The 14,081-nt window shown below is 39.0% G+C and overlaps 1 protein-coding gene across 12 annotated transcripts in view; it reads left to right on the top strand.

The window, feature by feature from the left end:
* Positions 1-14,081, top strand: part of LOC105382610 (apoptosis-stimulating of p53 protein 1) — a 199,272-nt gene that overhangs the window by 183,460 nt on the left and 1,731 nt on the right. For 10 of the 12 annotated variants that reach the window (XM_048627260.1, XM_048627258.1, XM_048627262.1 and 7 more), the window contains 9 exons: positions 5,597-5,781; positions 6,789-6,957; positions 7,310-8,185; positions 8,540-8,902; positions 9,166-9,798; positions 9,916-9,998; positions 10,390-10,505; positions 13,239-13,340; positions 13,786-13,985. In XM_048627260.1, the coding sequence (XP_048483217.1) occupies positions 5,597-5,781; positions 6,789-6,957; positions 7,310-8,185; positions 8,540-8,902; positions 9,166-9,798; positions 9,916-9,998; positions 10,390-10,505; positions 13,239-13,340; positions 13,786-13,985 (2,727 nt within the window). The remainder of the gene's footprint in view (positions 1-5,596; positions 5,782-6,788; positions 6,958-7,309; positions 8,186-8,539; positions 8,903-9,165; positions 9,799-9,915; positions 9,999-10,389; positions 10,506-13,238; positions 13,341-13,785; positions 13,986-14,081) is intronic. The other 2 variants (XM_048627254.1, XM_048627259.1) reach the window with 2 other exon arrangements.

The raw sequence follows: 14,081 nt of genomic DNA, 5'->3' as shown, positions 1-14,081 counted from the left end.
AGACCCTGGGAAAGAACATAGGCTACTTTTTATCCCGGAATTCCCACGGGAAAACTTTTTAAGGCGAAGCGAAGCGCTATCTGTCTGTTACTCTTTCACGCCAAAACTACTGAACGGATTTGAATGAAATTTGGTATACATACGGTCTAGACCCTAGGAAAGAACATAGGCTACTTTTTATCCCGGAATTCCCACGGGAAAACTTTTTAAGGCGAAGCGAAGCGCTATCTGTCTGTTACTCTTTCACGCCAAAACTACTGAACGGATTTGAATGATTTTTGGTATACATACGGTCTAGACCCTGGGAAAGAACATAGGCTACTTTTTATCCCGGAATTCCCACGGGAAAACTTTTTAAGGCGAAGCTAAGCGCTGTCTGTCTGTTACTCTTTCACACCAAAACTACTGAACGGATTTGAATGAAATTTGGTATACATACGGTCTAGACCCTGGGAAAGAACATAGGCTACTTTTTATCCCGGAATTCCCACGGGAAAACTTTTTAAGGCGAAGCGAAGCTCGCGGGAACAGCTAGTATAATATATAATTTGATTTTCCTACTGTAATGTATAATGAAATTATACCTACATTTCAATTTTCCTGAGCACTAGCCCGCGTGGGTAGGTACATTAATTCCCTTACTTAGCCAAATACATATATTCAGCATAATTAGAAATACTCCACGAAACATAACAGAGTGTCAGCCAAAACGGATGTTTTCAAGACCAGTGCGCTCTTGAATCGTGACCTTTGTTTCTTCGGCCGTAAGGTCGTTTTTAAATAAACACAAGTATTTCGCACTCTTGTTTTACATAGTAGGTACACGCATGAGGTCTCTGGGGGGACGTGCTATTTTCCAGATTAATTTGTTCCTCATTCCTACCGTTAAATTTTGCAAGCACTTAAAATTTACGACTGTTATGCGGAAACAGGAATTAATTTTGTTATGTACTTAGATGAATGTTACTACCGTTAACCGACAAACACAATAAATAAAATGTCTTAAGATAAAAAGATAAAATACTTACTCTTTATTGCACACAAACAGAAACAGTTACGAGTACACAAACATAGAAAAGAAATAGAACAATTCGGCGGCCTAATTACTAAAAGTAATCTCTTCCAGACAAACACATTATGAAAACAATTGAGTTTGTCTACTTCAAAAAGTTAATAATAAACACAAAATCAAACCAAACAATGCGAGATAATTTACAAGACCGCACACGACTCGACAGCGAATAATTCTTAATCTTAACCGAAAACGCGATGAACTGAAAAAAGCTATTCACATGGAACTGATTGAGGCCGCCTCGATAAACCGACTGTGTATAATGATTTCCGGATATTAGGGATGACTAACTGCCCTATACAAATACGACACTATGTCTATTATTTAACCTAGGTATAGTATGTAATATGGACCTTCCTTGTCCTACATAATATACTTACTGTTCTACTTCCACTATCATTCAGCTCATACTTACCACTTTGTAAGACCAAATAATAAAAAATTAACAGAGTTGATACTTGATAGGTATTTTTTTTAAAATACCTAAGTAATTTTGCCTCATGCATTTGTGACATTGTTAGTTTATACCTACAAGCTACGATTGTACTAAATATCAATTAATTTATTTAATAACACTAAAAAAGAGCGTTTTCATACATTAAGCAACTTATTATTATGCTTTTTAATATAACGATGTATTATTTCTGAAACCAAACTTCATAAGTACTGTAAATAGTTAAAGCCCACGTTAAACCCGATTAAAATAAAAGTGAAGTTTACGAGCTTCAATTTCCTACAATTGGGTTCCGCTCATCTGGCATAATCTTTATTGACCAAAACTCATTTCGCATAACTTGTATGGTCTAAACTTTTTGGGCCGAACCATCACTTTGCCAAGACTTATGTGGCATAAGGCTCGTTTCGTCTAAAACTCTTTAGGCACAATCTTTAAACACCTAAGTTTCGTTTGCTCAAATTTATATGTTCGTCTATACCTATGTATAATCTTGTTTCTCCTAATGTTATCGTAATAAATACTATATTAAGTATGTAGTAAATGTACAAATTGTGGTATTTTTCTCCTACATCCCGAAAATCACGATATTGTATGATCAAAAAATCGAAAGTTAACGACCAATATAATTATTACAAACCCCATGAGATCGAAACCTAAAAATAGGTGCGACGACGAGCAAAGCGAGGAGGAGCGTGTCAGGTGCACATGTTCATCAAAACCAAAGCGGAGCGCAGCGAAGCGGAGCGGAGCGTTTTCCAAACAGCGGAAACAATACAAGGCACCAGTTTGCGCTATGTAGGGAGACGCTCCGTCAAAGTTAAAGCCAAACGAATATTATTACTTTGTATAAACCTATGCCATAGCATTATTAGGCTATTCAAGATTTGGCCATACCATTATTAGGCTAAACAATGTTATGCGAAATAACTTTTTACTAAACGAGATTTATGCCATACGATTTTCGGCGTAACGAGACTTTGACCAAACGTTACTATGCAATACGAGATTAGGCAAAAAAATCTTATGCCAAAAAAGGTAGAACCCCTACAATTAGCCTCCGAGCCAAGCCTTACCCGGCCGCCCGGTAAACCGGATAGTAAAAACCGTGTAATCGGTAGCGAAGCACTTCAGGTTACAGGTGCGCTTTGCTTCACATAGATCGGACGGTTAAAAACCGGTTGAATCCCTTGAAATCAGACACAGTAAAATATATAGTCTTTTGGCCAATATCGCGATTACAGGACACAAAAGGACGTAATCGTAAGTAATACCTACTAACACAATGCACCTAATTTATCTCTCAAATAAATGCTTTGTTATTAATTATTATTTGCAAGCGCGTCTTTGGCAGGTTTGCAACGCTATCAAAACGGTACTTTTAGCTTTTTTCCGTATTTTTATTATTATTATTGTGAATTAGGTAATTACCGCAAATCTTTTGAAGTTTCTTTTGTTGAGGAAACGTACTCGTAATCTACGATCTAAGGTGCCGTAAGCTTTCTAAAAACCGAAGTATCTACCTGCTTACCTATACTCATTTAATTTCATAAGCAAATTGAATTCATCCTGAATATCCAGTACCTACCTACTTACTTACTGTATTATATATTCGAGTTTTGTGGTACTCTTACCTAAAAACTAAATTATACTATCCAGTTTGACGAAGGGGCTTATGTAATAAAAACACAGGAGGTTCAAAAGTCTCTATCTTACTGAGAGCGAGCTTTTGTGTTTCAGCTGAATTCTGCAAGAAACTTTAAGCTCACCTACCAGCTTCAATTAAGTTAATTAGTCCAACATCTTCTTTCTTCATTTAAGTATACCTACCTAGCGAGTGGATTCTTAAAATATATCAGTAAAAATTTAAAAAGTTGTCAATAACTAATATCGCTTTTAGCGAAAAGGACTCCAATGGACAACATTTCATTTTCTTTACCCTATATTTTTATTACCTATTCGGAAAGTTTATAGAAAATAAGAGGACCCGTATTTTTTTATTTTGTATATACATAAATTTTTGCATGTTATTTTTAACTTTAAAGTTAATTATTTTAAAACCGGAAGTGGCGTCACATATTAGGCTCAATTTTTATTTTTGTCTATTGCCTTAGTCTCCAAAAAAAAACATAAATGACACTGACATGTGACATTTAAACTTTGTTTACATGCCAACCAACAAATGGGTCATTTTCAAATGACATTGATATTTATGAAGTACTTATCATGTAAAAAAATAAGCAGAAGCATTTTTCAGATGCCTTTTTTCAGCTGTTTAGGCGGTGGCATGCTCTGGGACACATTATATAGAGGTCATCTCTTAGGGCGCCTTCAAATTAGTCGCTAAGTGTCGCGCGACTGCAGCGCTGCTGCAGCGCTGCAGCAGCGCTGCAGTCGCGCGACACTTAGCGACTAATTTGAAGGCGCCCTTAATACGTACTAACCATTTTATTGAAATAATAAAAAAATATTCAGAAAGTGTCAGAACATAATTTATGAAAATGACCCAAATAAACAACAACGTCACGATAAAACGTCAACGTCAATCAAAAATGAAAGTGACAGTTACTTTGTTTTTAAATCTATAGGCTTTGATCATCAAAATGCATCGCACCTGATGCATGACGTCATCAGCACTTTTTTACTATTTATTTTCTCGAAAATGATACATCCAAAAAATACAAAAACATTTTTTTTGTGGCCTTTAGAGTTAAATCTCGAAATGGTTTTCGATTTATAACAGCTTTAGTTTTTTGAAATGTTGTCCATTGTCAATTCTGGTTTGACTTCCCCACAACTCAACAACACTCAATCTTCTCAAATTAAACGGCGACGGTGACGCGCGACGGCTCTCGTTCGTTCGTTTTTCGTCATTAGATACCTATAGAGTAACCCTCGGTTGTGCTGTATACTATTATGGCGTTCGTTGGTACCTAGATCCACTGTAGAGATATATTCCACGGTGCAGTAATTTTGCTTCGTTCGTAAAGACCCTCAAACTGAAACTAAAGCGGGCTCTGTACGGCGTTATTAAACAATTAGGTAGGGAGGGGGACTGGAAGGAAGGTACAGTGCAGGGGATGGTGGATACAACACTTAGGTACAGTTCAGTTAAATAAGATTTTATGACTCAAAGTTCAATGTTCATGTAGTTAGGCATTATAGTTTTGGATATGCTTCGTCAGGTACACTAGCGGCTAGATTCATAAAATTTAATTTGGGTAAGACTTGGCCTTAAACTTAGAGTAGTAAATAATTAATAAGTACCTAATTACAGTAGAAGGTAAATACGTGATCGGTATCGGATCATTGTCTTGTTTCATACTTTACAAGCTAGGGACCAGCTATGCTCTTATCGTGTAAATACAGCTACAATAAAACACAACAATAATACAGGTAGCTATTACTGAACCCATCTAGCCCTTGCCTCTTGGCTTTTAATAAATCCTTATTACGCTGTAACTCCCATAGCAACGTTGTTGTTAAATAACGTTAGTGCTCCAAAAGTTATGCATTCAACTCGTAAAATAACTTATCCAGGAGGTAACATAGTTAAGTAGCTCTTGGTAGCTACTACGAGCTTACCTACTTAAACATTATGCATCACTAACTATCTTTTAACTCAGTTCCTAACTTTATTAATGAAAATGTAATGAAAATACTGATACTTACCTGTATAACTATACTAAATAATTCACATTAGTTACATAGGTATTTGAAAAGGCCTCCGAAAGTATATTTTCTAAGGGTTTTAATTCGGATTCATCCCTAGACTGCTGATGCCGTTTGTTCATTATACACTTGCGAGCAATGGAAAAGTTCCACTTACAAAATGCGGACTCCAAATGACCTCAATATTTCAAATACATTTAATTAAAATTTTAACACAATCAGTTTAGGTAACTACCTACATTTTTGGTTGGTAATATTCTGAATATTGTGGTGCGCTGTTAATTGTGTCTAGGAGTAATTTGGTGCTATTGCCACTGGAACATTTTCATTGATCATGGCCATGCCAGGTGTACAGGTACAGGGCCCTATTAATTTGTTTTTAATTTTTCCCTCTCCAGTACCGCAACAAACTGAACGAGCAGCAGAACGGGCGGCTGTCGGCGCAGCGCGCGGCGCTGGGCGTGCGACAAGAGGAGATGAGGAGCATAGACCGCCGAGTTTCCGAACTGCAAGCGCGCCTGCTGAGGAAACGAGCGCTCAACAGGCAGCTGGCGGCCGCGCATAGACAACAGCCGCAACAGAGGTGAGAATAGTTATTTTAACAGCATAGACCGCCGCGTTTCCGAACTGCAAGCGCGGCTACTGAGGAAACGAGCTCTCAACAGGCAGCTGGCGGCCGCGCATAGACAACAGCCGCAACAGAGGTGAGAATAGTTTTTTTAACAGCATAGACCGCCGCGTTTCCGAACTGCAAGCGCGGCTGCTGAGGAAACGAGCGCTCAACAGGCAGCTTGCCGCCGCGCATAGACAACAGCCGCAACAGAGGTGAGAGTAGTTTTTTTAACAGCATAGACCGTAGCGTTTCCGAACTGCAAGCGCGGCTGCTGAGGAAACGAGCGCTCAACAGGCAGCTGGCGGCCGCGCATAGACAACAGCCGCAACAGAGGTGAGTTTTTTAAAAATAAAGCTGTGAAACTTGATTGCGCAGTACCTTGCAGTACCTACTTTAATTTCAAATAGGGCCCAGTCCACCAACCCGCTTAAGGCCTCAAACAAAACGCTTACTTCATTGGAAGGAGACCCGTGCCACGGGGACGTGATGGGTTAATAAAATTGTGATGATTGATGAGAAGGAACTTGTCTAACTAGTTATAAATACCAATATTAGTAATAAATAATTATTGTGAGGTGGATAGGTCAACAACCCATGCCCTTTTTAATAAGAACCTACTGTAAAGCTGTAAGCACTTAAATGAAATGTATGGTGATTTACTTAAGAAAGCTTGTGAATGAAGCTCATTTTTATTTTTTCTTTATCTCTGGGCACAAAATAAAATCTACGTTTAAAATGAATAATGACGTGGAAAGGCGAATTTTGGTGCTAACGATAATGACATCGGCGAAATATTTATAAGTACGTAACGTTATATTTCGTCGATATTACCTGTAGGTACTGTATAAAATGAATGTCTATATTATTATCTATACTGTTGGGTACCCTTTGACAGAGATGGTAGATTCCACCAAACTCAAATCGTGGCCCTCCAGATTAGGTTTTCAATCAATTCATTATATTTAATTTAACTCCAGGACAAACAACCCAACGCCGATGCAACAGTTGCCTAACTATCCAACCAGTGGAAGCAATGGAATAAGCAGTCAACCAAAGAATCAACAAACGCGGGGAAATATAGCCGCTGTCGAGCCTTACAACCACGTGCCCCACGCTCAGAGCCTCAGCCATAACCAGAATTTCCAGGTATTAATATAAACTTTAAGCAACTTTACTTTTAGATACCTACCTACTTTTTTCTTCATGTATTTTTTAAGATTATACGTTTAACATCGATTTCCATTTGATTTCCATAATAATGACACTGGCAGATTTCCCATAAATCAGAATGACAGCTCATGACAGCTCGCTCTCTTTTGTTTTCTGTAAAAATGGCGGGAATTAAAAAGTTTTCACTTGTCTCCTATTTACATTTTAATTTTACCGTGATGTGATTGTTAAATGAGTACAATGTTATGTGCATTATTTTCATTTAGTACCTATTTAATAATGTTTTCTGTACCTACATCCATAACATGTTATATTTCTCTAATTTCAGGCGTTAAAGCAGAACGTAATACAAAATAACGTGCCATTGAAACAGCTAACACAACCGGACAATATTCAAAGCCATTTAACACAACAAGAAGCGCATTATCTACAACAGAAACAGATGATAAACCCCCTGTATAACGGTGGCTACAACAACTTACCTCCGGGAATTCAGGACAGCCAGTATCAAGGGCAATATCCAAACAAACATGCAGATATCAACTCCTTTAGTCACGTTCAACAGGGAATCAGCAACGCATACGACCAGAAAGCCATGTTTGAACATATAAATAAGTATCCTGATTATCCGAAACAACCACAATACAGCCCTAACAGTACAAGTAGTTCTAACAGTAACCAAAATGGAAAGGAACTTAAAATAAATGAACAAGAGTTCTTACCTGAATTTGCGGCCAGCAAATCGGACCCGAAGTATCAGACGTTGCCATATAACACTAAGTTCCCACAAAATGCTACAGGTAAAATAAAACAAGATACTAATAGTAAAAACAGTAATGAGTTGAGTCAAGAGAGCAAAAACCAGAATCAGAATGCAGCTAATATAAATCACATGACGGTGCATTCTACGCCCCTGTCCGTGGTGAACAAGAGTCTTGCCACACCTCTAAGTCAAACAGAAGCAACATATCAACAGGACCAGAACACATATCAATTGCAGAAATCTGACTCTTCAAGTAGATGTAACCAAGAGGGTAAAGAGAATCAAGCATATCCACAAAACAATAGGCTAAGCCAGAGTAACAGTACAGAAGGATCCAAGAGCAATGGCACAAAGAGCCAACAGGGTAGCACAATACTGAAAGGCAGTTCACCGAGTCTGGGCTCAAATACAACGGGCAGCAGTAGCTCTTTAGGATTTGGAGTGAGTTCACATTTTATTCAAAAGAATCTGATCATCTTCTCAATGTTTTACCACTCTGCATGTATTGTGTTCTTAATATTCATTGCCCTTGTCATAATAATTTGTACATTAATAGCAGCATAATTGTAGCAACTTAAAAGTTCTTTCAAAATATACTTAATGGTATTAAAAAATCTTTTATTGAGTTGTAAATTGTTATTGTGAATTAATAACTAAATGAAGAAGAATTAAAAACTAAGCTACAATTATGCTGCAAACTATCACAACACCATTCATCTGCTTGTCTCATATTGCTGCACAATCACTTCACCACATTCATTTGTAAATATCATCATCATTCATGTTCATTTCCAGAAGCCTGTGTCGAGTGTGGCACCCACTACGGTGCAGGTGTCCAGCGGTCGACCGTCACCCATTTACCAGACATCCTCCACCAAAATCCAACCTGTCCAACCACAAACTGTTCAAACATCTGTACAAAACTCATCTAATGTCATAAACCCAGTAGCGAGTAACCCGGTTGTCTCCCAACCCCAGATTGTTAGGAACACAGCCTCGGGATTGTCTTCGAGTGCATCAGCTTTCGGTCAGAATGCGTCGTCTCAGAGTATCTTGCTGTCTCCTCCGCAAAGTGCCAGTACCCCCTTGTCCACGCCTGATGTTAGTGGCACCGACAAGTCCCCCAAGCCCGCACTACCTCCTAAGCCGACAATCAAGGTATGCTTTTGTAAATATGTATGTTTTTTTTTCAGCCTTACCAACTTACCATGCTTGCTTATTAAATTAACCTCATACTTAATTGTGTAAATGTAAATAATTTATTCAATATTCCAATCTTTGTGCAAACATCCTATTTATATTACCTTGTCTCTGTTCCCTAGGTATCATAAAATCTGATGTCATTTGTTATCCCCCGAATCCTATAAATAACGATCTACCCTCTTTCCTCCCGAGTCAACATTTTCTACTCTCGATTTCAGACGCCACCGCGACAATCAGCCAACAATGACACCAATTTCCAGGCTAAGGACCAGGACACGGCGCTACCCACCCTTCCCATACCTGACAACTCCTCCAACGACAGCGACAACCCATCCCGGGAGGCAAACAACGAAATGATCATCAAAGCGAGGCCGCTCACCATACGAAAACCCCCCCTAAGCGAACAGCCCAAACTAAGAAACATGAACACCACCAAAAACGGTATCAGCGTAAGCATCAACAGACGCATCGAAATGCCTCCAGCATTCTTATTCCCTGAAATGGACCACCTAACGAGAGAAGCGCCTAGCGAGAACGGCCTAATTCAGAAGAGGGACGAAGTAGATAAGGCTTTAAATAATAATGTAGATGTAATTTCTAATGAGAAGATGGAAGAGGGCAAGGAAGTGTCGACCTTAGTGTCTGATGTGACGGAACAGATTAGTTCTGTGGATCTAAACGGTCAGGACGGTCAGTTGGGTGATAATGTTCTGAGGCGGTCTAAGAAGGGCAATCTGAAGCAAGGAGGGAAGGCGCCTCTTACCAGAAGAGTCAGCTTTGATCCCCTGGCGTTGCTTCTTGATGCTAGTTTGGAAGGAGAATTGGAGCTTGTCAAGAAAACTGCTACTCAGGTAATTTTATTATAACACTTTACTCTTATTAATTATTGCCATTTTGGAAAAAACTTCTATATTTTATTCGAAATAATACGGACGCAGCGTAACATGGGTTTTCGTTTTAATTTCCAGGTCCAAAACGCCAGCGCAGCCAATGATGAAGGCATCACAGCTCTACACAACGCCATCTGCGCCGGACACTTTGAGATCGTCAAGTGAGTAATCTTGCTTTACCTTATTCGAGGACATTAGTACTTACTACATAAGTACATTAAACTAACCATGAGTTGACCTGCCACTGTATATAATATATTATACCAGCAACGAACATGAAATTAGTCCAATTGTTTCAGTTATTTCCTAAATAGATATCATTCATAGTTATCGTCATCTGCCAACAATGAACATCGGCGACAAACACTATAGCTGAACAGTAGAGTTTTTCACTGTGGTCTAAATATTTAGCCAGTCAGATTCGCGTTAGTTTTGTTAGGACAGTGTACCACTTGGTACACCCCTATTTATTTGCCAGTCATTTCTATTCATTGATAGGCACGTCTAATTAGATATATTATATAACCTAACCCATCCCCCGTAATATTCCAGGTTCCTGGTGGAGCTGGGGTGCGACGTGAACGCGCAGGACTCGGACGGCTGGACGCCGCTGCACTGCGCCGCGTCCTGCAACAACCTGCCCATCGTGCGCTTCCTCGTCGAGCACGGTAACTGTTACTCCTTTATACACACTAGATGACTAGACGCAGGTTACACGATAATTCTGCAGTGCGGACTAAAGGCGTAACTACGCCACCTTTATACTAACTCACAAAGAATTTCGGTATAGTATACTATATTTTCAAACTGGAACAGGAACGTGATTAAACAGTCCCGCATCGCGAAAATGGAGATAGATTGGCCAAACAATCAGGAAAAGAGCTAAGAAGTTATCCTTGGCGCCGTCGTCACTGGCGTGGCGCACTCTTTTGAAGACCCTCTGTAGCAAGAGGGTACCATAAAGGACAGCAACACATCTAATATATTTTCATTCAGTGCTGCCATCTGAGGGCCTACTGGGAGTATTTTAAACGTTCGAGCAGTGTAAGTAACGTGAGTGTGTATGGCGCGGAGGTAGTGCAGGCTGTTACCGCTAGGTGGCGACTCTTCAGTGCATTATACAGGGTGTCCCAAAAGTCAACGTCATCCCTTAAAGGGCTGATAGGTCAGCTCATGAGAGGCCAGAATATCACAATATGACCTTAGTAAAAACTCGATAATTTTCGAGATATTGACACTTTTATAAATTTGCTGAAAATCGACACCTTGGATCAGTTTTTTGCGTACCGCCGGTACAAAATCCATATTGTTAGAATTTGTTTGGTGTTGCATCACCCTGTATAGCCCTGCTATTGATCGCAGTCAAAAAAAATATCGAGTAATGCTGTATGTTTAAAAAAAACACGGTTTTCAAAGTCATAAAAGGTAATCGTATTTTTTTATAAACAACTTTGACTCTACATACTGTAAAAAAAATATACCACGCAAACCTGGCACCTTGTTTGAAAAGATTGCTCATTTAATGCAGTTTCCAAAATGGTATGAAACGTTGCTATTGTTTCAATTAACAAAAAAGTTATTGCTATTTTAGTAAAAAACTACCTCGATGTAAAATTGTTTGAAGGAAATTTATCTGACTGAATTTATTAAGGGTAAGTCATGTTGGAATGAGTAAAAGTAAAATAGCTGGTGTGGCCGGGAGTGGGAAAAGAGACAACGTTGTCACAGTTAATAAAAAAACGCATTTTGAGTATCTTTCTCGAAAAAAGTGGACTATAGCAACTCCACATTCCCCATAAAATGTAGCGCATGGTAACGTACATTCCTGATTAGTGCTAATGTGTGATATTGTACAAGTAAAACGCTTACACATGTACATAGTACACCCACAGTATCCAAAAAAGGGACAGATCAGTTTGTCATTAACATTACCTCTAATTACTTGTTATTTATTTTAAAGTTATTGTTAAACAAAACCAAACTCTCAAAATTATGATTATGACCATTAATGAGTATTATTTTTTACTGATTATGTACTTAATATAATAATGTTGTATTATAATTTTGAGAAATACAAATAAAAGTCAATAAATGTTAGTTTTTTAAATAAGGTGTAAAAAACGCAAAATATGTTTTAAAATGAGAGTTTGGTAAGTTTTTTCTTAGCTATTTTTGCGTCATCTATGTTGCCACGGCTGACCCCACCACCTATTTTACTTTTACTCATTCCAACATGACTTACCCTTAATAAATTCAGTCAGATAAATTTCCTTCAAATAATTTTACATCGAGGTCGTTTTGTACTAAAATAGCAATAACTTTTTGTTAATTGAAACAATAGCAACGTTTCATACCATTTTGGAAACTGCATTAAATGAGCAATCTTTTCAAACAAAGTGCCAGGTTTGCGTGCTATATTTTTTTTACAGTATGTAGAGTCAAAGTTGTTTATAAAAAAATACGATTACCTTTTATGACTTTGAAAACCGTGTTTTTTTTAAACATACAGCATTACTCGATATTTTTTTGACTGCGATCAATAGCAGGGCTATACAGGGTGATGCAACACCAAACAAATTCTAACAATATGGATTTTTGTACCGGCGGCACGCAAAAAACTGATCCAAGGTGTCGATTTTCAGCAAATTTATAAAAGTGTCAATATCTCGAAAATTATCGAGTTTTTACTAAGGTCATAATGTGATATTCTGGCCTCTCATTAGCTGACCTATCAGCCCTTTAAGGGATGACGTTGACTTTTGGGACACCCTGTATATTCGCATTTACTCGCCACTCTACTCGAAAGGTGTAAAAACTTGCAGTGCTGTATGAATGTTTTCATTCCATTTCAGTAATGGCTTGTGTCCGTTCTGAAGCTTTCATATATAACTAGTGACATCTATAACTAGACTATAAACTATAAGTCGTCGTTGTGTCCTATAAGGCCGTTTCCCCACTAGGCAACCTGTCAGCGTCCAGATACTGAGATAGTCAGCGCGCGTAACGCTGCAAACTGCGTACTAAACTAGCAGACTGGACACTCCATTTCTCATATATTTGGTAGAGCATACTAAATCGATACGCCGCAAAATCAGTCGGTCACTAAAAGTGCCTACTGGGGACACAGCCTAAGAGACTCATTTTTCTTTCAAGTTTCGAAAACATAATGGAAGGCTAACCCAGTAGCGAAGGGCAATTTTTATAGAAACAAAATCCAGCGTGAAAAAATATACCTACTTATCTAAAGTTAGAGATGGTCATATTCTTCATCTTCAAGTGCCTCCGCACTATTGGAGGTTGGCAGTCAGCTCCGCATACTCTTTTCCTTCTCTTGGTCATGAGCATACTAATTACCTAATTAATATCAAATAACTAACCAATACCTTACTCTACCATTCCAGGCGCATGTATATTCGCGACGACGCTGTCGGACCACGAGACGGCGGCCGAGAAGTGTGAAGAAGACGAGGAGGGCTTCGACGGGTGTTCCGAGTACTTATACAGTATGTTCCTCTTTAGTTTTTATTCTGAAGGATGCAGCAAAAGTGGTATCAAAAGGGAGTGACTCAATGGGTCATTAATAGTCATTATTCATTGCTTAGGGCTTACTATATTACCCTTTTTGCCATTTGCCTGTATAACATTGACTCTAGCTGACGAAAACTTAATCTTGGGCTCGGATTAATTATACCGTTATGGAACGCTGTTGCGTTAACGACGACTAGCTACAGTATAACCGTATAAAATGCGTTGCAGTTCTCTTTCGTTCGGTTGTTGTAAGCTATATTATTACTAACATACCTATATCTACTTACGCAAAGATTTTATTGCGAGCATTATACGTGCAGAAAAAATAACTATTCTAAATGAAAAATGTAGCAGCCAAATGTCACTTATTCCCCCAGAGTATATTTCCCACAACATAACCAACATCCATATTCTCCGCAGGCATCCAAGAGAAGCTCGGCATAATGAACGGCGGCACAGTCTACGCCGTGTTCCCCTACTCCGCAGCGCGAAGCGACGAGCTCACCTTCAGTGCGGGCACAAGACTACAGGTGCTGAGGAAGGGAGACGACAGCGAGCGCGAGTGGTGGTGGAGCCGCGCGAGTGGGGCCGAGGGGTACGCGCCCAGGAACCTGCTGGGGGTGAGTGTTGTGTTATAAGTTTGACGTGTCTGTCTGTCATGGTGGAGCTCAGAAACGGCTGCGCCATGTTCATTGAACATGTATATAGAGCTGCTG

This window comes from Plutella xylostella, chromosome 18 (assembly GCF_932276165.1).
Source record: "Plutella xylostella chromosome 18, ilPluXylo3.1, whole genome shotgun sequence".
Taxonomy (NCBI): domain Eukaryota; kingdom Metazoa; phylum Arthropoda; class Insecta; order Lepidoptera; family Plutellidae; genus Plutella; species Plutella xylostella.
This window is presented reverse-complemented; position numbering and strand designations above follow the sequence as displayed.